The 22,908-nt window shown below is 41.7% G+C and overlaps 1 protein-coding gene across 9 annotated transcripts in view; it reads left to right on the top strand.

Annotated features, from left to right (window-relative positions):
* The window catches only part of HIVEP2 (HIVEP zinc finger 2), a 144,492-nt gene that overhangs the window by 107,261 nt on the left and 14,323 nt on the right, over positions 1-22,908 (top strand). For 7 of the 9 annotated variants that reach the window (XM_075146004.1, XM_075146000.1, XM_075146003.1 and 4 more), the window contains 3 exons: positions 10,136-10,180; positions 11,440-17,056; positions 17,809-17,963. In XM_075146004.1, the coding sequence (XP_075002105.1) occupies positions 11,651-17,056; positions 17,809-17,963 (5,561 nt within the window). In that variant the 5' untranslated portion in view covers positions 10,136-10,180; positions 11,440-11,650. The remainder of the gene's footprint in view (positions 1-10,135; positions 10,181-11,439; positions 17,057-17,808; positions 17,964-22,908) is intronic. The other 2 variants (XM_075146009.1, XM_075146005.1) reach the window with 1 other exon arrangement.

Genomic DNA, 22,908 nt, shown 5'->3' with positions numbered 1-22,908 from the left:
TTGCGGAGGGCTGGTTTCAGCGAAGGAAGAACAAAGCTTAATAAAAAGAGAGAGAGAGAGGGAGAAGCATTCTCTTAATAATTTGCCCTTTGCAACAACAGACCCTTATCTGATCACCCACGCTCATCTGGCTGCTGACGCTATACTTGCTTCATTAGTACGAGCTATTTTTACACCTTTTGTGTCTTTTGAGGAACCGAGTGGGCCTGCTGGCTTGTGGTGATTCACCATCTCCAGGCGAACAGGGTGTCCTCAAATCTGGCAAGGAGGGTAGGAAAAGAGAAGTAGGGGGAAGAGTTCAATTGAATAAGCAAGTTGATTAATTGTCTTAGGTGGTCTGAGTGCTAAAACATTGCACTTAGTCTTAAGGAAATAGCCTATGTGCTTTTGGTTTGCAATGTAGGTTTTCAGATTGTTAGGAGCTATCCCAAGGAACATTTAGTAATTAATTAGTTTAAGTGTAGCTTAGCAAACATGAAGCCCTATATGCTTGTCCATACACTCTATGTCTTCGTTTCCCTGTCTGAAAAGGGGATGTTGGGGGCGGGGCTAGGGGATGTTTGGGAGTTGAACTCCATCACCTTTAAAGGTTGCTTCCAACCCAGACCATTCTATGATTGTATGTTGGTGATGCTTTCTTTTGTTGGTAGTGTACAAGTTGGTGGTCGTTGATGTATCACAAGCACCCAGGAGACTTTTGGGCCAGATCGTTACCTGATTTCACTTCCACTTCTGACAATGGAAAGAAAGCTAAATTTGGTAGAGTGTGCCAAGCATGATGCAGGAGAAGGAGAACCCCGTACGAAGTTGTCTGGAGTTTTCTAGAGCTAAGCAGCAGTTGCTTTCCCTTTCGATACACCATCAGCCCTGAAAATGTCTTCTTAGAGCCTGCTGAGCTCTAGCCTAGTGGCTGAAATTAAGATTTTTGCTGTCCTTACTTTCCCTGGGTAGGAGTGATTTGGCGTCCAATTGTGCCACTTATTAAGTACAGGATAATGGTTTCACATTGCAGGTTTCCTTGGAGTAGTTTCAAAAGTTGGTGTGATGTGGTATACATATATGAAACTTTAAGGTGCTATTTGTACTAGGAATGCCCTGTAATACTGCACCCTGGTCTAACCTTGCCTGAAACATAGTCATCATGAAACCCGAGCAGTGTCTTTCCCAAGAAATGTTTTGAGTTTTATTGTGTTGAGCATGTTGAGAATCTGTAACTGAGCTGTCAGCTTGGCCTGTCCCTCAAATATCAGCACAACCCTGTGGAATAACAGAGGGTTTATAATGCGGGATTCAGGCATTTTGGTAGACCTTCATCTTTTCCGAGGTGTTTGCTCAGAAAAGTGATGCTCATATTAATAAATACAGTTGGTTTGTGTTTTGTAGAAAGAAACCTAATTGCAAAGAATGAAATTTCATGTATACCTACGAAACGCAGCAGAAAGTGTATGCATATTTTACTGAATTTTTTAAGAGGTGTTCTGATGCAATTGGATATTATACATACTGACTTTCAATGCTTCATGCAATAAAAAGAAGGAAGTGCTGTAAAATACGGCCAGAGTAATTTTAAAGAGCTTTTTTTTTTCTTTTTTCCCCTGCTAGGCATCCTGAGGGTTGTAAAGAAAGCAGCATCCTTAAATGTGCAGTCTACTTAATGTATCTTATATTACCGCTGTAGTGGTCAGAGTCTTTAAGCAATGCTAAGTGACTAGATTTGCTACAGCAAAATGCCTGTGTTGAGTCACTAGTCAAACCAAAACATTTTGGCTGCGGAGTGACTGTTGTGACATCTGCGATATATAGGATTTGGGGCTTAATAGCGGATCGCAGCTGAACTTTAACAAAGTATTCAGAATGATTTGAAATAAAACTGCCGCGAAGGCCCATTCTCCTTTGGGTGCAAAAAATGGAAAAAAAATGGTAAGAACATGCTACTGATGTTTAGCATGCGTCTGTTTTTGTTTTGGCATGTGGTGACCACAGGGCTTAGTAAACAATGTCAGGTTTTAAAATAAGCTTGTAAAATAATTGGTGTGAGTGAAAAACAAATGCAAGCTCAGATACTATAAATGTCTTCCTATGTAATTCTTCCCGGCGTGAGGGCGTCTGTCAGAGGGAGTGCATTTGCTCATTCAAGAAAGTGTTTGAAAGACACTGATATTTTCATGTGAAATGCAAGTGACTTCTTCTGACACAGTGTGAAAGGAGACATAGCTGTTCGCAAAATCTGCCGTGGTTGCATAATTAGGATTGCGTAACTTTTAAACTAAAAAAGCCTCACTTCCCAGAAAATTCAGCGATATTTTCCCTCTGACAGGAAAATGCTAGGCAAAGGCCTGATATTTGCCTAATATTTCCATTTGGCAACAGAATAATAATTACTTTGTACCTAAAAATGATGCAATATTTACACGAATTTTGATTGTTTTTTTTTCCTGGGAAAACTTGGGAAAAGCTTTATGGTACCTTAGCAGGGCCTTACCAGCACAGGTCTGGTCTCCCCAGCTGCTGCCCAAAGCTGCAATTCTTGTGTGAAAACGAAAAGACATTTCAGCCTTTGCATGTCATTTCAGTTAGGAGAATTGTGATATCTGACAACTTTAGCAGTTTGAACTCTCCAGTGGCACTGTTCTTACACTTCTTACTGTAGGTGATGTTTTATAAATCTGGAAATGACTACAGACCACATCCCGACGGGAATCTTGCTCTTTGCATATACTTTATCTTTCACAAGTGCTGCTAAATTCATGGTTTAGTTAATCTGTCCTTTATAAGGTGCAAAATTTCCCTTTCTGATTAACACGTTTCTTTGTGTTGAATTGAGAAAAAATTCTTTAATCTCAGTAATTTTCACCAGTTCTTGCAAATGCAAACTTTCATTACAATCCCAATGGCATCACATAGCATCATTGGTTAGTGTCTGAGCTTTTGCTTTTCACAGATTTTTAGCTATTTAGCCTTTTGGGGCCTACGTAAGGCCTGTTCGTTTACATGATAATAGTTTGGGGCCAACAGCAGGGCTAAAGCTGCATTTCTTTTCTACACGTGAAAAAAAAAATGTAATCCTACAAATAGTGATCAGAAACTATTTCACGCTCTTCTGATGTGGCATGGTATCCTGTGGCTCAGAAGAAAGTGAGAGAGAGTTGAGTTTCTACTGATGAAGAGAGCAGCCCAAGAATTAAAAGCCCATTTGTATCTCAGCATCGCTTTGGATACTACTGTACATTGTTAATGTGTATGTAGTAAATAGTGTTTTCTTACTACTTAACTCACCCTTGAGAGAAACTCATTCTTGTGCAGGTTAGGACCAATGGGATTAGGCATCATGTAAACCTAACTTCAGCCATCAAAATAGTGTTTAAAGAGGACCTTAGTGGTGGGCATCTGTTTCTGACTGTTCTCTGCATGGGAGCTGCTCTCACTCTCGTAAGTCACTGCGTACTGCGTACTTTATGATTCAAAAGAAAACGGGAGGGGGGGGAGACGACAAAACGACTGTGATATTTTTGTTGCCTTCTGAAATTTTAATAACACTGGAAGAGCTGTCTGTCAGATCTGCCATTGCTCTGCTATCACATTTTAAGGTCCACGTGGAAATGATTGGTATTTTACTCATCCGTTTTCGTTTTTTAACTTGTTCCCCAAGGAAATAAGTGTGAGAAGATTAGCAGTTTATATAATTCTCTTCTTTAGTTTCATATCTAAATAATCCCAATCCTTTGCTTTTGTATAGAGTTAGATTCAGGATGTCCACGTCAGAAGACGGTCAGCCAAAATCAGTAGATTTTGTATTATCTGACACGCTTAAGCACCTTCGACAGACTCTTAAGTGCACAGCAAGGTTAGGCAACCAGAAACAAAATATTTACCTGATCGTTAAAAGCAGTGGGATCAGAGAGATCAATTAGCTGCTAATTGACTGACAAGATTGTTTGTCCTGTCGGCTGTTTTGGCATCTCTTTGATAGCAGGTTTTTGTTCTATTCAAGGAGAACAACTGTGATTTGCTTGCAAACTTTTACCTATAAAGGAAGTGTTTGAGATGAATTTGGCTCCTGTGTAGCTTTTTCTCGCTCTTTTTTTTTTATAGTCATCCTGTGGAAATAAGTCTGTGTTCAGTTGGACTTTGGCAACATGAAAGCTTTTTTTATACATTTTTTCCATCCGGTAGTAATGTGTACATTGTGTATGATGCTGAAACAGGAAATAGTGATGTACTTTAAGTGAGCAATCCTTGTCATTACAGTGAAAAGGACAGTGTTAAAGCATTTCTGCTGTAGGTTTCTTCTGTGGCTTCTTAAAATACACTCAAACTGGAATTTAAGTTTTTTTGGGGGTGCTATTTTTCTATAGAGAGTGGCAATTTAAAATTGCATTTCAGATACTTAACATAGCGAAAACTGAGTGTTTTGCTGCATCTGTGCTCTAAGCATTTATGATGCAAGCCGGCATCTCTTAAAGAAAATCATGTTTTCTTAACCGTGTAATTGAACATTTATTGCAATATATGTTGAGAATTTCTCTGTAGACATTTTAGAGGTGTTAGATTAGTTTATTTTCACCTTGTAACAAATAACCTCAGATATTTAGTATGTAGGATGTAAGAGCCTAAACCCAAGTGATGTCTGATTCTGTTTGGTTTTATGAGGAATAAATCTGGAATTATGTCCTTGGATTTGCGACTCATTGCTACAGATTCATACCAGGATAATGTAAAGCAGAATTTGGCTCTTACTTTTACTTGCTGCTGGAATAATTTGTCTCCTTTTAGTCGCTCTGAGTCAAACCTCGTATCTGTTCAAAGCTCCTTTAAGTCAAATGAGAGACTCTTACTTTGTACCTGATTTTTCTGTAAGGTCACCGCAGAAGGTATATAGTGTGCCTGACCTTTGATTCAATCGGATCACATTCAGAGGTGGGAAGGAGAGTCGTCTTCTTCTTCACAGCGTGTACCCATTAACATTTATATGAAATGCCCAAGACAGGTATTAGTTCCTATAGTTAAGATTAACGGGTGTTAGAGTACAACAGATATGTTTATTTATTTGTTTTCTTAGTTGGCTTCAGTGTGCTTTTAAGCAGACAGCTTCCAGTTATTCAACATACTCAGATAATGGTCTCGGATAATAGTTTGAATTATCTGAATTAACAAGATTAAGGTGAGTTTGGTAAAGCTTTAAAATAAAATAATCAATACTACTACAATTAACTGAAATGTGCTGTTATATGCCATCGCTCAAAGGCTGGGATTCTAGAATAGTTCTCAAAATATGAGCCAGATACAGTGCAAGCACTGAAATAATAATTGCACAAATCAGGTGATTTTGTACCACTTCTAGTTTTACGTGCACAGATCCTATCCCTTGAAGCCAGCAACTACCAGGGACGCAAATGTGCGTTCATAGAAACCTGAGAGTAAAAGCCTGAAGTTGGTGTTTGGTCACAGCGAGCTTGCAGTCTACCCTTGATGCATCTGTAACTGGATGCTCTCAGTCAGTCCCCTCAGTTCCTGGCTTCTTGGGGAATCCATGTCAACACAAGTGTTTACCCAGAACAGATTCTGCCCTGTAGCTTCTCCGCAAGTAAGCTTAGTATAGTTTGTTTGATCATTTAATAGTAAATTCACAGTGTACTATGTGTACTTGCTGAGCAGTATTTGGTTTTGTGTTTGCTAGTAGTTTAAATGACATTTTAAAAAACGCAGTGTAATGATTAGTTCAGCTGCCCAAATTTAAAACACATGTGTGTTATTCTAAATGTTTTAGGGTATTTTCAAAAATGTGATTCTCTGGCTGGTTTTGGAGAATGGCAATACATTCAATAAAGCACTGAAATCCGGAGGCCAGGCAGAACATCTGGGGTGGAATTAAACGAACAAGTTAGAGTAGTGTCTTCAAATGTGAAGAGGTAACAACAGCAATTACAATACGGAAAGTGGCAGATTAAAATAAATACACCTAACCTGTTTTAAAAGGGCTGCATTCTTGGAATTGCGTGTGTAAAAGGATGTCTTACAACTCCTGCCAAACTGCAGCAAAAGCACAGGCATCCTTGCATTCCCCAGTAATTCAAGACTTTGCCAAGTGCCAGTGGTTGACATAGGAATTTACGGTCATTCCTAGAGGTGTTCAAATAGACAGGTAGAAGGCCAGCTACAAAACCACAGTCAGATGGGACCCCTAACCAGGGACTGTTGGAAATGTGAAGAGAATCTCTCTGGTCAAGAACGGGAAGCCTTTTTACAAAACTGGGAAATTTAAGAAGTGTTTCTTCTTCCTTATCTTTTTAGTAAGTACAGTTCAAAGACCACAAGTGTGGTGTCAAGTAGTATGAAAAAGCTTGGAGTTGGTCATCTTTTTTTTCATTTGTGTAAAATGCCAAAACTATTATATACCCCAAGGACTGCATTCCTTTTGTTATGTTGCTACAAAACATCCTCAGCCCATGAATGTATGTATAACCTTGCAAAGAAGGATGAACAAATGCTTATGTATCTTCATGCCAGTTAAATCCTTCAGTTCAGAGATGCACACTGACTGCTGGTTCAGAGTTCGTCTTCAGACTTAGCCCACCTATGACTTTGCCTAGGTAGGAGAAGCTGTAAATCCATGTTTTATTAGGGTTCCCAGTCTTTTTTTTTCCACTGGGATGTCAACACCAAACAGCTCTTCGGGGAATATCATTAGCGGGGCAGAGGGAAACGTGGGGTAGGACCGCAAGCCAAAGGTGTGCTGTCTTTCTTCCCGAAAGGCCAAGGCAATTTTCTCCTGACTTGCAGGTGGGAAAGAGCTCAGAGGTGGCCTCTCTTTCTTGTAAGGCTGCTGGGCTGCTGGGCTTATCCCAGACATAAACTAGACTTGCCTAATAAGGGTCTTGGCAGAGGTCTGTGCATGAGTGCAAGGATTTCATAGGAGCTCGTCTGTGCTAACGCTTGCCCTATAGAAAACAAATCCTTCAGGGGCCAGTTACTGTGGTTTTAGGCTGGCTTTGTGCTGTCAGAGCTGGACAGAAAAGATTTAAAACAGGGCTGGATCTGACCCTTAGTCCTTACGCTAGAGTCAATATTTATTCTGTATGGTGCACTCAGGATTTAACCTGGAAGACATACGCTTCCAATTTGTTCACTTGCAAGAGCCGTAATGTGAGCTACAAATTGAGAAGTAGTAAAAGTTGTATTTTGCCAGATTTTATTTTAAAGCTGTTGAGTGTAACCATTTTAATGGTCTGAAAAAACGAGAAGAAAAAAAAAATGGAGGGAATAATCTTGGAGCTCTGCAGTCAACCAGATATATGTCCCCTGCACGCAGCTCACAAAGGCACCTTAGGAAAAGGAGCGACAGGATAATGCTCCTTTCTAGAAAGTTTTAGAAGTCTTGATTTAGTAGGTGCATCTGACATAAATACAGCTCCCGGTTTCCCAGTAATCTTCTCATGTTCAAAGTTTTCACAGAAGTAAAATGTCCCGGTTTGAAACAGGCAGATAGTGCAGTTAGTGTGGCTGGGGGAGCTGGCTCCCGGGCCACATTCCTACTGGGAAACCTGGCTTGGCCCCTGGCCAGGCAGGACTTTGCAGCTCTTGTCAAACGATGTGCTCAGCGCAACTCCCGTACGGCTTCTGATCCGTGTAGGTGGGCTCCTCTTAGTCACTCCAGCGGAGCTGAACTGTGCCAAAGGTATTAAAGAAAACATGCATTTTTATCATCCTTAGTTCCTTGGTTTGAAATATGTAGTACTTGAAATACCGGGAGTTTCTGTCTATTGAATAGTACATGTTTGATGAAAAGCAATATCAAAAAGTGTATTTACAATGTTTTCTAAAGGAGAAATATTAATCAGTTGAAAAATGGAAGTCTGTTGTTGGCTTAAGCTAGGCTGTGGATGCAGGCAGATGAGATAGAAGCTTGACTAGAAAAAACAGACAGAATGCAAACTAGCTTTGCGGTATCTTAGATTTCTCCAGTTAGGCCAGTCTCCCATTAGGGAGGAAAAAAAAAAAGAAACCGAGAGAAATAATATTAAAGCCATCTTTGACACAGGATGGATGGCAGCTCAAACCAAACCAGAAATGATTATGTTGGTTCTGGAAAGGGATTTATTTTCCCTAGGAGAGTGACTCTGACCAAACTTAAGCCATCAATAATCCCTGTAATTAGTCTATACCTGTTTCATAGTGTAGGTTGAAAAATTATATAGAACGTTCTGAAAATAGCAGGACCGCAGAATGGCTTGAACTCTGTAACAGAGGTCTCAGTCCAGAACAGAAAATTGTTGGAAATATATTAGCATCATCTTTTGCTCATATAAAACTGTTGCTGTAACATTTCCATGACTGGCAGATTTCTTCTCTAAAAGTGCTCTCAGTAGAGGAGTATGGAACAGAAAGGATACTCACATCTTCTAGAAGTTTCTTCTTCACCATTTGTAAAATTGCCTAATAAGGAGACCAGCACTTGCTGGTGAAGATGGAGGCAAAAAAGTCATTGAGTACCTCAGCCTTCTCCATATCCTGGGTAACCAGGTCTCCCATTTCCTTACGGAGAGGGTCCACGTTTTCCCTAGTCTTCCTTTTATCACCGATGTACCTATAGAAGCTTTTCTTGTTGCCCTTAACGTCCCTTTTGGGCAGATTTAATTCTATCAGGGCTTTAGCTTTCCTAACCTGATCCCTGGCTGCTGGGACAATTTCTCTGTATTCCTCCCAGGCTACCTGTCCTTGCTTCCACCCTCTGTAGGCTTCCTTTTTGTGTTTGAGTGTGCCCAGGAGCTCCTTGTTCATCCGTGCAGGCCTCCTGGCGTTTTTGCCTGACTTCCTCTTTGTTGGGATGCATCGCTCCTGAGCTTGGAGGAGGTGATCCCTGAATATTAACCATCCCCCTCGTCCCTCCAGGGCTTTATCCCATGGCATTCTACCAAGCAGATCCCTGAAGAGGCCAAAGTCTGCTCTCCTGAAGTCCAGGGTAGTGAGCTTGCTGTGCGTCCTCCTCGGGGCCCTAAGGGTCTTGAACTCCACCATTTCATGGTCACTGCAGCCAAGGCTGCCCTTGAGCTTCACATTCCCCACCAGCCCCACCTTGTTGGTGAGAACAAGGTCCAGCATAGCACCTCTCCTCTTTGGCTCCTCTACCACTTGGAGAAGGAAGTTATCATCGACGCATTCCAGGAACCTCCTGGATGGCTTATGCCCTGCCGTGTTGTCCCTCCAACAGATATCGGGGTGGTTGAAGTCCCCCATGAGGATGAGGGCTTGTGAACATGAGGCTGCTCCTATCTGTCTATAAAGGGCCTCGTCCACTCGGTCTTCCTGGTAGGGTGGCCTGTAGCAGACTCCCACTATAATGTCACCTGTTGCTGCCCTCCCTTTAATCTGACCCATAAGCTCTTGGTCGGCTCCTCATCCATCTCCAGGTGGAGCTCCATGCACTCCAGCTGGTCTTTGACATAGAGGACGACACCCCCTCCTCATCTCCCCTGCTTGTCCTTCCTAAAGAGCCTGTATCCTTCCATTCCAACACTCCAGTCGTAGGAGCCATCCCACCACGTCTCTGTGATGCCAATGAGATCATAGCCCTTTTAATAATGTATTTGGTCTGTAGGTTTCTTCTTTGAGAAGGCAGCCATATGTTCTTGAGCAGTATCCCACTGGTGTTAACTGATTTGGAAGCCTACTCGTGTTTCACTAGGTTTTCTTGTACCTGAGTGGTGACACCCTGGTCAGGATTTCGTTCTGGTCCCTGAAACATTTAATGAGAGGCCTGGAGCGTAAAAGTATTAGCTGGAGAGAGGCATTGAAATGGGATTTGCCAATGGGATTCAGGGATAATCCAGGCTTAGCAAAGGCGTAGGAATGAAGAGGGACATTGGCAGCTCTCTTTTGACCAATACAGGAACGTGAGACTGCATCAGTTCAGACTTGCAGTTATTCATCTACACACTAGAAACCTAAATACTTTAAAAAGACTCACTCTCATTATTCTTCAAAATGTGGTTGCTCTGACCTCTAAGACACAACATGAATTTTTTCCAGTGGATGGGTAAATGAAATTTTCAGACCTCTGCTGTAAAGAATAGAAAACTTTCTTCAGCATTATGCTTAATATCAAGAATTTCTTATGACTGTATTTTTTTTACTACAGGAAATTTGAAGATAGTCATGCCTATTAGATTCCTAGAAGATGCAGGTAATTGTTTTATGCTGAAAAAAAATCATATATTCCTATTCCCTATGTGTTTTCCTGCTCTTTGCTAATGTTTCTTCAAGCCCAATTCAGTTTTTCCACTATAGGAATGAAAAATATTCCAGTATCTCTAATACCGCTTTTTTTACCCTTTTCCTCGCTATTGTAAAATCATGACTGTCTTTATAATTCTCACTGTCATGTCCAGAAAATATCCTGTGTTTGGGTAGTATGGAGGCAGGAAACCTACATTGTTCAAATTCAAATACTGTACTTGTCTATGAAAATCATACCTCTGAACATTTCTTCTTTATAATAATGTGGAAACCTATTGCATTTAAGGATAAACAGTACATGTATAGCTGGATGGAAATTTCGATATTGAAATCTAAAATGCTAAAGGCGCATAAACACAGTCATAGCTCCTTTCTTTAATATGTGTTTTACCTCTAGTAAGACATTCTAAAATGTAATATAGTGATTGGAAGATGGAGATGTGGAAAGGTACTAGTAGTGTTGTGTTCAGAATGCTTATTTGATGTCTCTTTTTTTTTTGAGACATTAAAAAGTTGTTAAAAGTAGTTTAAAAGGGTGACCAACCAGTTAGATGGTCTAAGGTAAGAAGTACCTCACTTTAGCCATCTAAAATTTAGTATATACTCCAAGGTAGGCATCTAGGATTTCTGCCTAGCCGACAGTGAGAACCAGGCATCTCCAGAGTGGAGGGCCATGTGCACAGACATCCCCTATGTCTGAAGTACCCATCATGATATGGAACAATTTCTCCTTTGGAAGTACTGATCACCCTCCTCTGACTTTAGAGCAAGGCCAGGTGACTAAAGCGCATGTCTGAACTGTAGGTGAGTAATACTGGATAAGGTAATTCCCACCTACGGTGTTAGGACTCCATTTTTAGCAGTGATTTGCTGAAAGAGCTTTGAAAGTAGGTGGCGGACTTTCTGAGAATCGAGCCTTCAAACTGTCCCCAGAAAGCCTTCCAAAGCTTCTCTTTAATTTGGAAAGTCTAGATCCCTGTTTTCTGTTCCTAAGGCATTTATTGAGTAGTGATGACGGTGGTGTGCAATCTCTGGAGCCAGCCTTTACTGTCTCTCCTGACAAAAGGGGGTTTTGTGAAATGTAGTTACCTTTACTTAAGTCCCTCAATATTTTTCATGAAAGTGCAACTGACTGCATCAATGTTATTTCGCACGGCTGTATTAATTGGTGTGTGTGGTTTCTTTGTTTTTGCTTTTTCCTTACAGATAGCTGTGTCACCATGGAAGAGATGAAGAGAACTTTGCTCTAGTAGATCACAAATATCTCTGGGTCATTCTGCATCTCAGTATTTAACAACAATGGAAAATGTCCAAATGCTATAACAAGTCTTTGCAAATGTGTAATAAACTGTTTAGGAAAGTTCCTGCCATGAACAGAACTGTATAATACTCACATTAGTGTACAGACACAAATCTAATGCCTATAGACTACTGCGTGGAAAGTTCCAAAGAGAAAGAAAAGTCTGTGAACTTGCAACAGCCCTGGAAAAATGGGAGCAACAAAACTTTAAAAAGCACAGCTTTGGACACACTCCATGTGTCTGCACAGCTTTCAAGTGAACTAGCACTTAAGACCTTGTGTAACAAAATGGACTCTGGGGACACAGCTATAGGGCAAAAAGCTACCTCAAGGTCTGGAGAAACTGCTAAAGTACCAAGTAGATGGAGGCAAGAACATGCAGCTGTTATTAAGATGAGCACTTTTGGCAATCAAGAAGTACAGAGGCAACCACAAATAGATCACGAGCAAATTGGAAACACAGCATCAGCACAACTTTTTAGTTCTGGGAAACTGGTATCATCGAATGAAGCTGCACAGCAAGTCACGGAGAAGCAATACCCACAGCATCGTCCAAGTCCTTACTCATGTCAACATTCACTTTCTTTCCCACAGCATTCATTGCCACAAGGCTTCTTGCACAACATAAAGCCACATCAGAGCTTGGAAGGCCCTCCATGGCAGTTTCCTAGCCACTTGCAATCAGTTGCCTCAGAGGACTTGTTTCCTTTCCATATGCATAGCCATAGCGGAGGTTTCTCCAGGAAGAAGATTTCAAGTTTGAACCCTGCGTACAGCCAATATTCACAGAAATCTTTAGAACAATCAGATGATGCTCACAAAAAGGAGCACAAACCCAAAAAGCCTGGCAAGTACATTTGTCCTTACTGTAATCGGGCTTGTGCCAAACCTAGTGTACTTAAAAAGCATATTAGGTCTCATACTGGGGAGCGACCGTACCCTTGTGTTCCTTGTGGTTTCTCCTTCAAGACGAAGAGCAACCTTTACAAGCACAGGAAGTCACATGCCCATGCAATTAAAGCAGGATTGGTACCTTTCACAGAGTCAGCAGTCTCTAAATTGGACCTAGATGCCAGTTACATTGATGTGGAAGCTGAAATACATTCAGACGGCGAGCAGAGCACGGACACTGATGAGGAGACCCCACTCCTAGTGGAAGGGTCTGACAAACTGAGCCCCGTCCCACAGCTCCCCCTGGACTTTGCTAGCAGGAGCGGTTTTCACTCCTCCATGGAAGAGTCCTTGGTGGGACCAATGAAAGTGCCCATTTTGATTATCCCTAAAAGTGGAATTCAGTTACCCAGTGAGAGTTCACCCTATATTGGCTCTGATATGTTGCAAAACCCATCCTTAAGTACTAAGTCTGATGACTCTCATACAGTTAAACAGCGACTTGCACTAAGACTGTCAGAGAAAAAAGGGCAAGATTCTGAGCAGTCATTAAACCTCCTGAGCCCACACAGTAAAGGAAGCACTGACTCTGGTTATTTTTCCCGCTCAGAAAGTGCTGAGCAGCAAATTAGCCCACCAAATACTAATGCAAAGTCTTACGAAGAGATCATCTTTGGGAAGTTCTATAGGATTAATCAAAGGATAGCAGTAACAGTAGCCACAACAAATCAGGAACACAGTTTAATGGGTAGAAAGGGCAAAGCAGAGCCATTACCTCTTTTAAATAACAGATTAGATATCAAGATGCTTGAGGACCATATTTCTCAGCTGCCTCCAAATAAAGAAGAACTCATTGACTCCAGTAATTTGAGCACTATTAAATCTACACAAGTTTATCCAGGCAGCAATACAGAATCTAGACAATCCCAGACCACCACATCATCCATGAAAAGTGAATGCAACCTGTACCAAGTCAGTCAGCAGGGTGACGTGCCTGTCCTTCTAGAGCCCCCAGTAGATTCCTCTCCTCTTATTAGAAGTAACTCCATGCCAACCTCTTCTGCAAACAACCTAAGTATTCCCCCATCTCTGAGAGGAAGCCATTCATTTGATGAGAAGATGACTGGCTCAGATGATGTATTTTACCCCGGGACAGTGGGAATATCCCACCAAAGGATGTTGAGAAGACAGGCTGCCTTTGAACTGCCCTCTGTGCAGGAGGGGCACTCAGATTCAGACTATTATGGAAGACCAGGGAAAAATATCATTATTGCTTCCAGCAGACAGACAGCAGGTGACAAAGGACCATCCTTAAAAGAGAAGAAAGGAGACAAGACCTTTTATGACTATGATGCCAGTGGAAAGCACTACAGAAAGTGGGAAGAATTTGAAGCTCAGAAGCAGAACTACAGGGACTCGCCATCCTTAGGTGGGATGAACAAGGGGGGAGAGTACTTTGTTGATCCACTCGGACAATCTCAGGCAGTGCCATCCATGCTTGGAACAACCTTTGAAAACAGAAAACGCAGGAAAGAGGAGAGCGTTGGAGATGAGGAGGACAGTCCCATGCTTTGCAGCAGTACGACTGGCACCACTGGGGGAATTCAGCCTTTGGACTTTGATCCCAAATCCCAAATTCAGGAAGTGCCAAGGAGCGGATTTGCCCTTCAAGGCCTGGACAATGCTGCCTATTGCCATGCGGAGCGTTTTGAAATCTGCAGGCCTTACTTGCAGTCTGGAAGCCCGGCAGCTTCTCTGGAAGACTCATCCTTAACTGCAGAGCAAGAAAAGACTGCAGAATCACTGGCTAGAAAGCCCCCTGGAAATGTCATCTCTGTCATTCAGCACACCAATTCGCTGAGCAGGCCAAACTCATTTGAAAGGTCTGAATCTACAGAACATATTGCATGCCAGCAGGAGAAGATCTATTCACCGTCTGAAACATGCGAGAGCGAGATTTGTGAGTCCCCAATGAGCCCAGACCGAGCTCCACAAACGGAAAATGCTGCTGACACCAGTAAGCCATCTCCATCCCAGCAGCCTCAGCCGTATCATATGCAGCCCAGGTTGGTTCGCCAGCACAACATACAGGTACCTGAAATTCGTGTCACAGAGGAGCCAGATAAGCCTGAGAAGGATAAAGAAGTGCAGAGTAAAGAGCAGGAGAGACCCACTGAAGAATTCCAGTGGCCCCAGAGAAGTGAAACCCTTTCTCAACTTCCAGCCGAAAAGCTACCACCCAAAAAGAAGCGTTTACGACTGGCTGACATGGAGCACTCCTCTGGAGAATCCAGCTTCGAGTCCACAGGTACAAGCCTCTCTCGCAGCCCTAGCCAAGAAAGTAATCTGTCCCACAGTTCGAGTTTTTCAATGTCTTTTGAACGAGAAGAGAATATGAAGTTCATCACGCCTCCCAAACAAGATGAGTTTGGAAAACAGTCTGAGTTTTTAACAGTTCCAGCTGGTGCTTACTCACTTTCCGTCCCTGGGCATCACCATCAGAGGGAAATGAGACGCTGCTCATCTGAACAGATGCCCTGTCCTCATGCTGCTGAAATCCCGGAGATCCGAAGTAAATCCTTTGATTATGGGAACCTGTCTCATGCCTCTTCAGCTGGGACACCTACTACGGCACTGTCTCCATCCCGAGAGAGGAAGAAATGCTTCTTGGTTCGCCAGGCTTCCTTCAGTGGTTTTCCGGAGATTTCCCAGACTGATCAGAGCACGGAACAAAGTATAAAGCAGGAGCAGATGGAACATGCACAGGCTGGTCTTCGCTCCTCCCAGCTTGCCTGGCATCACTCCTCTTCCTCTGTACTTCAGCCCATTCAGGTAGATGACTCTGGAAAACAGGCTATTGGCTCTTGTGCTCAGCTTAGTAATAGCTCATCCCACTTTGCCCAGCAACAGGCTCTTCTTGCAGACAGCCCGGAAATGTTAAGGACTCCCTTGATCCAACAAGCACCTTATATTCCTAACAAACATCCATCAGAGCAGCAGCAGCTATTTGCACATCAGGAAAAAGTCCCTTTTCCCCCTATTCATAGCACCTTGTTTCAGTTCCCATATCCAGCTGTCTGCATGGTTCACTTACCACCATCTCAGCAGCCTGTCTTGTGGCAGTCATGCACAGAACCTCTACACTTCCAGCATCATTTTGTACAACAGCTGCAGAAATCTTACGTCAAACAGCCTTTCCAAACAGACGTTCCTCCAAGTTATCACCTGGAACATGCCCCAGAACTTATTGGAAAGAAACCAGCTGATTATGTGCACGCTAAAGAGCAAACATACCAGCATTACTCAGGAACATCTGGGCAGTATTCAAAAAATACTCTTGCTAAGTACCAGTCAGACCATAACATTAAACCAACAGATACCTCCTCTGAGCAGCATCTTCAGACAGATTTTGACTCCCCAAGTGATGGATCTGTACAGTCTTTGCCAGGAACAGTTGTTCCCGTCAGGATTCAAACCCATGTGCCATCTTACGGTAGTGTCATGTACACAAGCATTTCGCAGATCCTTGGACAGAGCAACAGTCCTGCAATTGTAATTTGTAAAGTTGATGAGACTGTTTCTCAAAGAACGTTGGCAACTAATGCAACCATGCAAGGAATTGGATTTAACATAGCTCAGATGTTAGGTCAGCATGGAGGGCTAGAAAAATATCCTTTGTGGAAGGTGCCGCAGACACTACCACTCGGACTGGAGCCACCAATTCCTCTGTGTTTGCCTTCCAGTTCTGACATGGCTTCTACCTTGGGAGGAAGTAAACGAATGCTTTCACCTGCCAGCAGCTTGGAGCTCTTCATGGAGACGAAGCAGCAGAAACGAGTCAAAGAAGAAAAAATGTATGGGCAGATAGTTGAGGAGCTAAGTGCAGTTGAGTTAACTAACTCAGATATAAAGAAAGATTTTCCAAGAATGCAGAAGCCTCAGCTAGTAAGGCAGAGCTGTGCTACCGAGCCAAAAGAAAGTCTGCCATCCGTGTCATCCTCTTCACCGCTGTCGTCCTCATCATCCCAAGATTTCCCACCAACAACTGATGCTTTCCCGCTGGTCAGGGACAAACTTTCCAGTTTTGATTCCACATCACCAGGGCAGAGGTCCAGTGGCCCTTCTGAAGGAAGAGACTCACCAGAAGAACTGGATGTGGATGAAACAGCCTCGGATATGAGCATGAGTCCACAGAGGTCTTCATTGCCACCAGGAGAAATTCAGCCAGAAGACCAACTGAAACATCAAAAATTGCCTCTTGGGATGTTAGTCCAGATGTCATCCAACACCAGTGGGAAAGTCACAGGCTCAACCATTCTCCTGACAGACGTAGCAGATTTTCAGCAGATCCTTCAGTTCCCAAGTCTGCGCACCACTACTACTGTGAGCTGGTGTTTCTTAAACTATACGAAACCCAATTACATTCAGCAACCAACCCTCAAATCTTCTGTTTATGCTTCATGGTGTATAAGTTCATGTAACCCAAACCCATCTGGGCTAAGTACGAAGACCACTTTAGCACTTTTAAGGTCCAAGCAAAAAAACACCACAGAAATCTACACTCTGGCTGCTATGCATAGACCTGGAGCTGGTAAACTGACATCATCAAGTGCATGGAAGCAGTTTGCTCAGGTAAATAAGAGGTTTTAATAAAATTAAATTAGTATATCTTTATTTGAGAAAATATTAGTAAACTATGAAATGTAAGTTAATGATTTTTTAAAAAAACATTCCCTGTTGGGAAATCAGACATTGACATCTTCCCATGACAACTTTTGAGCCTCAGTTTACCCCTCTGCAAGCTCTGCTACTTCTGCTGTCTCTGTCTCCCATTTTCAAAATCGGATGTAAAAAGTGAGGCTTTTAAAGCCCTCCCTTCATGTGTGCCAGAGCCTGATACATTATCTCCTTTTATTTTGTCCTTTGTTTTTGCCATGTCCTGATTTAAACAGTATCAGACACAAACATCCACGCGCGTTCGTAAGTAAAGATTAAGTTAAAATTGAGTAAGGATCTTCGGATCCATTTAATGTCTTTTACATACTGACTCTTCCTCGTGGACTAAGCATTAGGTAATGGTGCCAGGGAAAATTCTGTAATGGCAATAAATTACCTTCTAAGGCTTTTCCATCTCTATTTTTCCATGATTTTTTTCTGAGGATAGATATGGTGCTGTCTTTTCTGACAAGATTCTCGTAAAAATTTGTCCATGCTGCCCCCTCTCTTATTCTCGGTCAATTTAAATGGGACAAATTAATTCGTCTTACAGAGTTGCACCAAAATGAGAGTTTGGCTTTGACCTGGAATGTTAAAAGTACTTGAAATGAAGTGTGCGTTTATTGTGTGCTCCAGCAGTAACACCCTTCCTTGACTTTGTTCTACAGATGAAACACGAGCCATTCTTCTTGTTTGGCAGCAAGCTTGAAAAGAAAGTAGTGGGGAATATTATAAAAGAAAGAGTAAAAGGAGACATTCATGGAGATAAAGACATTACATCCAAACAAACTGAGCCGATACGAATTAAAATCTTTGAAGGAGGGTAAGAAAACGCAACTGGAAATTTCAAGCTCAGCCTGTCATTTTGAAGAGATTTGAAAATGAATATAAATGACTTAGGATGTGAACAGTCTCCTGTATTCCTGCCATGTCTTGTAGCTCCCAAGCCTCTTCTTTTTTGTGTATATGTCAGTCTTAAAACAAACTGCAGGGTACCTGTATACTTACTTTTGGCTCTACTTTGGTATTAGGACAATTATATTTTGTATCTGTGTGAGAGCACTCACTCGAAATTGTTACTTTCATTCCTTAGGTCATAAAGAAATGGATAAACGTTTAACGTTTTGATATTTGCTATACCATTTATTTTTATTTAATGGCTTCCATGAGGATATCTTTCCATTTTTAGACTCTGTGTACCTCCACACACTTGAATGGGTTAGCTAGACATGCTTACTCTTATTCTTGTAATTTTTTATTATTTTCTGAAGTGGGATTTTGGAGAGAAAATGTAAGATGACAATGAAATCTATGTTATCTGAGCCTAATTCATAGATCTGTCATGTATGGTGGATAAAACAATGTTTAATTTTACCATGGCCATCTATCACTCAAGTGATAACAGAAACAAATAACAGAGGGAAAAAGGAGACCTGAAAGCCCATTAACATTGTTTTGAGGCTTACAAAGCTTGTTATAAAAAGCAAATGAAATGGACACTTGTTTGCCTCTGCAGTATACTCTAAAATGGAAGATACTGTTTAATTTCTTTTACAGAATTCTGACACGATGCAATTAATTTGCCAGTTGTTAGTAGTGAATCGTCAGATGGCTGAACAAGATGTGTTTTTCAGTCTTACTAAACTCAGATGGTCTCACAGCCCTCTTTTATTGGGGTAACTAAATAGGTCAGGATGGAGATGTGAGAAATGCGTACATCCATTTGCTTCTCCCATCGGTTTGTACCCTTTAAAATCTCAGTTGTCCTTCATTAACATTATGTCTTTTGGCTCCGCTTGAATAGTCTCCATGAAGTGAACATTGGCATTTTTCTGTAGTCCGCAACACCGAAGGAGTATAGCCTACATCTTGCCTGAAAGACTAAAAATGTTATTTTGGAGATTGTTATAGGTATGCTGGCCCAGACACCCTGATCCTGGGTGTTCTCTGCAGTTGTACATTGTCTTAGTACCCAAGCCAGTAGGCTGGCTACACAAGAGTGACCCAAATTCAGGGGTGAGCCTAAGTTTACAAGAAATTTAAAGAGCTGTTGCTTCAACTCACGCCCACTTTGAAGTATAAACTTTGCCTGCTTCCCACTATGTATCATTTCTGAATTTGGATCACCCAGCTGAAGATAGTCTGCACTGATGTAAGCTGTGTGATGAGAGGTCAGAAGAGTAAAAGTGTGTTAAGAAAAGCAACTTAAAGGAGGTTTCAGATCAGTGTGAGCTGCTACAGATCACTCTATAAAATCCCTCTACCATGTAATACCTTCTTTAAGAAACTTTGTATGTTACTTACACCATCTTAAGTTTCCCTGTACACCAATAAGGTCTATGAACTATTTGTGTAAGTCATATAATTCACACGTCACCTAGAAATGTCTCCTAGTAATACTTGGCTGTGTTTAGATATCTTTTGAGTAAAACAAAACGTAAGAAACCTTGATGTGCACATTAATTTCTGGAGGTGGGGAGACAAATAATCCATGCAATAGACTAGGACTTCCTCAATGGGAGCATATAACTTGCAAAGCTACAGTGAATGAGATGATGTAGTGTTAATGGGTCCACTCTTTCCTTACACATCATAATTTTATCAATCATTTTATAGGAATTATTTGTGGAAGGGTAGATTCATTGTTTCCATTAGTTGGCTATTTTTTTAATGGATCTAACATTTTTTAGATATTATAACTATGTCTTTCATTGTTTTCTGTCCTGACTATTGAAGTTTTTGTTTATGACTTCTGAAAGCTACTTTTTAACATGGGTGGGTTTCCGTGCTTGCTTGCTCTTGGCTGTTTGTAGAGCTATTCTGTTCTTCTCTATTCTGCTGTACTTTCATCAAGCTCATCTTGGTATCGTCTCTTGCACGCACAAGTAGAGCACTGAACTATGCAGCAAATGTCTGTCGTCTTCGTTTCACGTTTTCTCCCCTGGACAGACAAGCATGCATGGCGATATCTTGTTTCAGCAGGGTATTTTCATTTTGTTTATCATTTGTCTTGGGGAGTGGATTTGCTTAGGCTTCTGGATTGCTTTTGTTTTGTAAGTGCGAAGAAGGCAATTCAAAATCCATAGTTGAGAAGGATCTGCAGTTGTCAGTTTTGGGTTTGTGGGAAGGCCTGCCTCCTAGGCAGGGACATGCAGTTGTGCAGCTGCCTTGTGCCAGAGGAATGGAGCGCTCGTATGGCAGGTGGGCAGAAAGCAAATAGACGGGGCTGGGGATGAGTGAGAAGGTGAAGGAACAGAATGAACGGAGTTGAGCCGAAGAGTAGACGTCACAGCACGTCACCACCTCGCTGCACCAAAGCCCGTCAAAAGCAGTTTGTAAGCATCGCAGCATTGCAGGAAGACACTAACAACCATATTATTACCTCTGGCAGGTGGCTTGATTCAAATGAAATGATCTGAATCACAAAATCTGCTTTCCATCATCTGTGACTGCAAAACCCTGATGGGATATGAAGCGGTGTTCCTCAAAGAAAAGCAGCAATTTGAAGTTCCGTACTTGCTGCAGTACAGTTAGTTAGTTACTAATGATGTCAAGTAAAGAGAAAGGAGGGACAGGGCAAACATGCCCACTCACCTGACATCTGGCTTATTGACATTATCAGCTGACAGCAAGAGTTCACAGTTTGCTTATGTTTGCTCTTTTATATCTATCAGTAATAGACTCTAATTGAAAATCCCCAATAAAATAACATTTTGGATAGAAATTGCAGGACTCTGAAGCTTGTTAATGCTTTTTAACTCTAGAGTCCCACTCAAATCAAGCTCAGAGCAGCAGTGACCATAGTCCTTATACGAAAGTTGTGTAGTGGGAAGGCGGAAATTAGTGAAAGCTTTGAGAGGCATGAGTTAATAGTAAGATCTAATATTCCTGGGGACTAGAAAGATAATCACCGTAGACTCAGTCTTCTGGTGTTTCAGGTTTTGGATGAGGCCTTCTATAAACAAATGTCAAATTTGTGTGTGTCATTTCTCTTACAGTCATTGTTATGGTGAAGTGTACTTAGAAAGTCAGGGTCAGTTATGGCCAAGAACTCTCCGTGTGAATGATGTAGAGACAGATCTTGTCTAATTGTCTTTGTGCCCAATGGGATCTGACAGGTGACAGAAGCCGGTGGGATGAGGTCAGGCAGAGGAACAGCAGAGATGGAGCAACAGAAAAGCACATGTTATAACACAGCATTTATCTTACCAGTATCAATCAGGGGTGATATGGTAGACTCCATCCCAGCAAAATCAGACTGGAAGGAGAGATGAAAAGAAGATAAAATGTCAGTCTTTCAAACAATAATGGACATTTTTTCTGTCTGTGGGAGAAAGCCTGGAGGTAGTTGATGAAGCAGTGGATAGAAGGACGACTGGGAGTTGTTGGCATGTGTGCATGAAGAAATGGGGCAGACAGAAAAGCAGAATCCCAGAAACGTTATACAAAAAAAACCTGCTAGAGAGATGGCTAAATATTAAATGAAATTAGACTATGCCAGTTTTGCCCATGGTACAAGGAAAAATGAAGGAAAAGGGAGAGGGCCAACTTTATTGGAAAGGAGATTAAAATAAATGAATTTAGGCATCCACATTTGAAAGAGGAGCTGATGTGTTTAATAGATAACAAGATGGACATGAGAACAGGACAGTGTTTTATGTATTTCTAAGATATTAGCTTCAGTATTTATATTGCTGGTAATATAGCTGAACATATGGAAGAAGTGTTCATCTAAGAAAAGCACACTTGAAAAATATTTCAGCTCTGCAACCCAGAAATTGCCACTTGCTTCTTGTAGAGTTATCATCACATTAACAGAATCTTTCACACAGACCCTTATTTATTTAAAGCACTGACTGTCAGTACCAACGATATTTTGTGGGCTGCGCATCCGCAGGGATGTACTTTGTGCTGCTTAGGGAGAGGGCAATGGAGGACAGAGGGCAGAAAAAATATTATTTCTCAGTCCTCGCAATTTCTGGATTTTACTTTGGGTGAATGAGGATGAAATTCTCCCTCTAGGGAACGCCCAGCGCTCTTCAAACCTCAGAACAGCCTGAGCAGATCCCCTGGGCCCTTTTAGATTTCAGTATTAACGATTTATCGTGATAGTAAAGGCAATGTGCAGCTTTACATAGATTTGCATATCTTATTTATTGTCTAACGACACACTATGTAATCAGCAAAACCAGCATGGAATGCTTACGCCTGTACTAAGAAAAAATCCTTTAACAGCTTTCTGCTAAGTATGCAGGTTGGAAGTTTCCCATTTTATTTCTAAAGCAGCACGTACCTGAGTGAACTCAACTTGGTGTCCCGTTGGGAGGAATCCATCTTTGGGAACTTCAGGCATCTGTGGTGTAAATGCGTACATCCTTGCTAATCATCTGCATTCCCTTTATGCTTACTGGGGAGAAACGGGCATTTCCAGGATGTGTTTTATCTGATCCCAAGGGAGAAATACACTAAAATAGTTAAATGAACTGTGCTGCTAAACAATGCTGTTTTCAGTGGTGGTAGATGAGTTGAACAAGACTACAGTTAGCTGGAATAAATCCAACCTGCAGACCCGTATTTGGAGTTGTGCTGTGTCTATAGGAATAGTAGCTGTCCTGATTTCGGCTACGACAGTAGCTAATCTGATTCCTGGCAAGGTGTTTATACTATTCTCATATGCAACCCTTTGGTCTCATATTGTTAAAACACATTGGGACCAATGTATTCCCTGAAAGGCAAATACTTTGTGAGTTCCAGCCTGAAAATTCCGT

Source organism: Calonectris borealis, chromosome 3, assembly GCF_964195595.1.
Source record: "Calonectris borealis chromosome 3, bCalBor7.hap1.2, whole genome shotgun sequence".
NCBI classification, from domain to species: domain Eukaryota; kingdom Metazoa; phylum Chordata; class Aves; order Procellariiformes; family Procellariidae; genus Calonectris; species Calonectris borealis.
The sequence above is the reverse complement of the archived record's forward strand: the minus strand, read 5'-3'. Positions and strand labels throughout refer to the sequence as shown.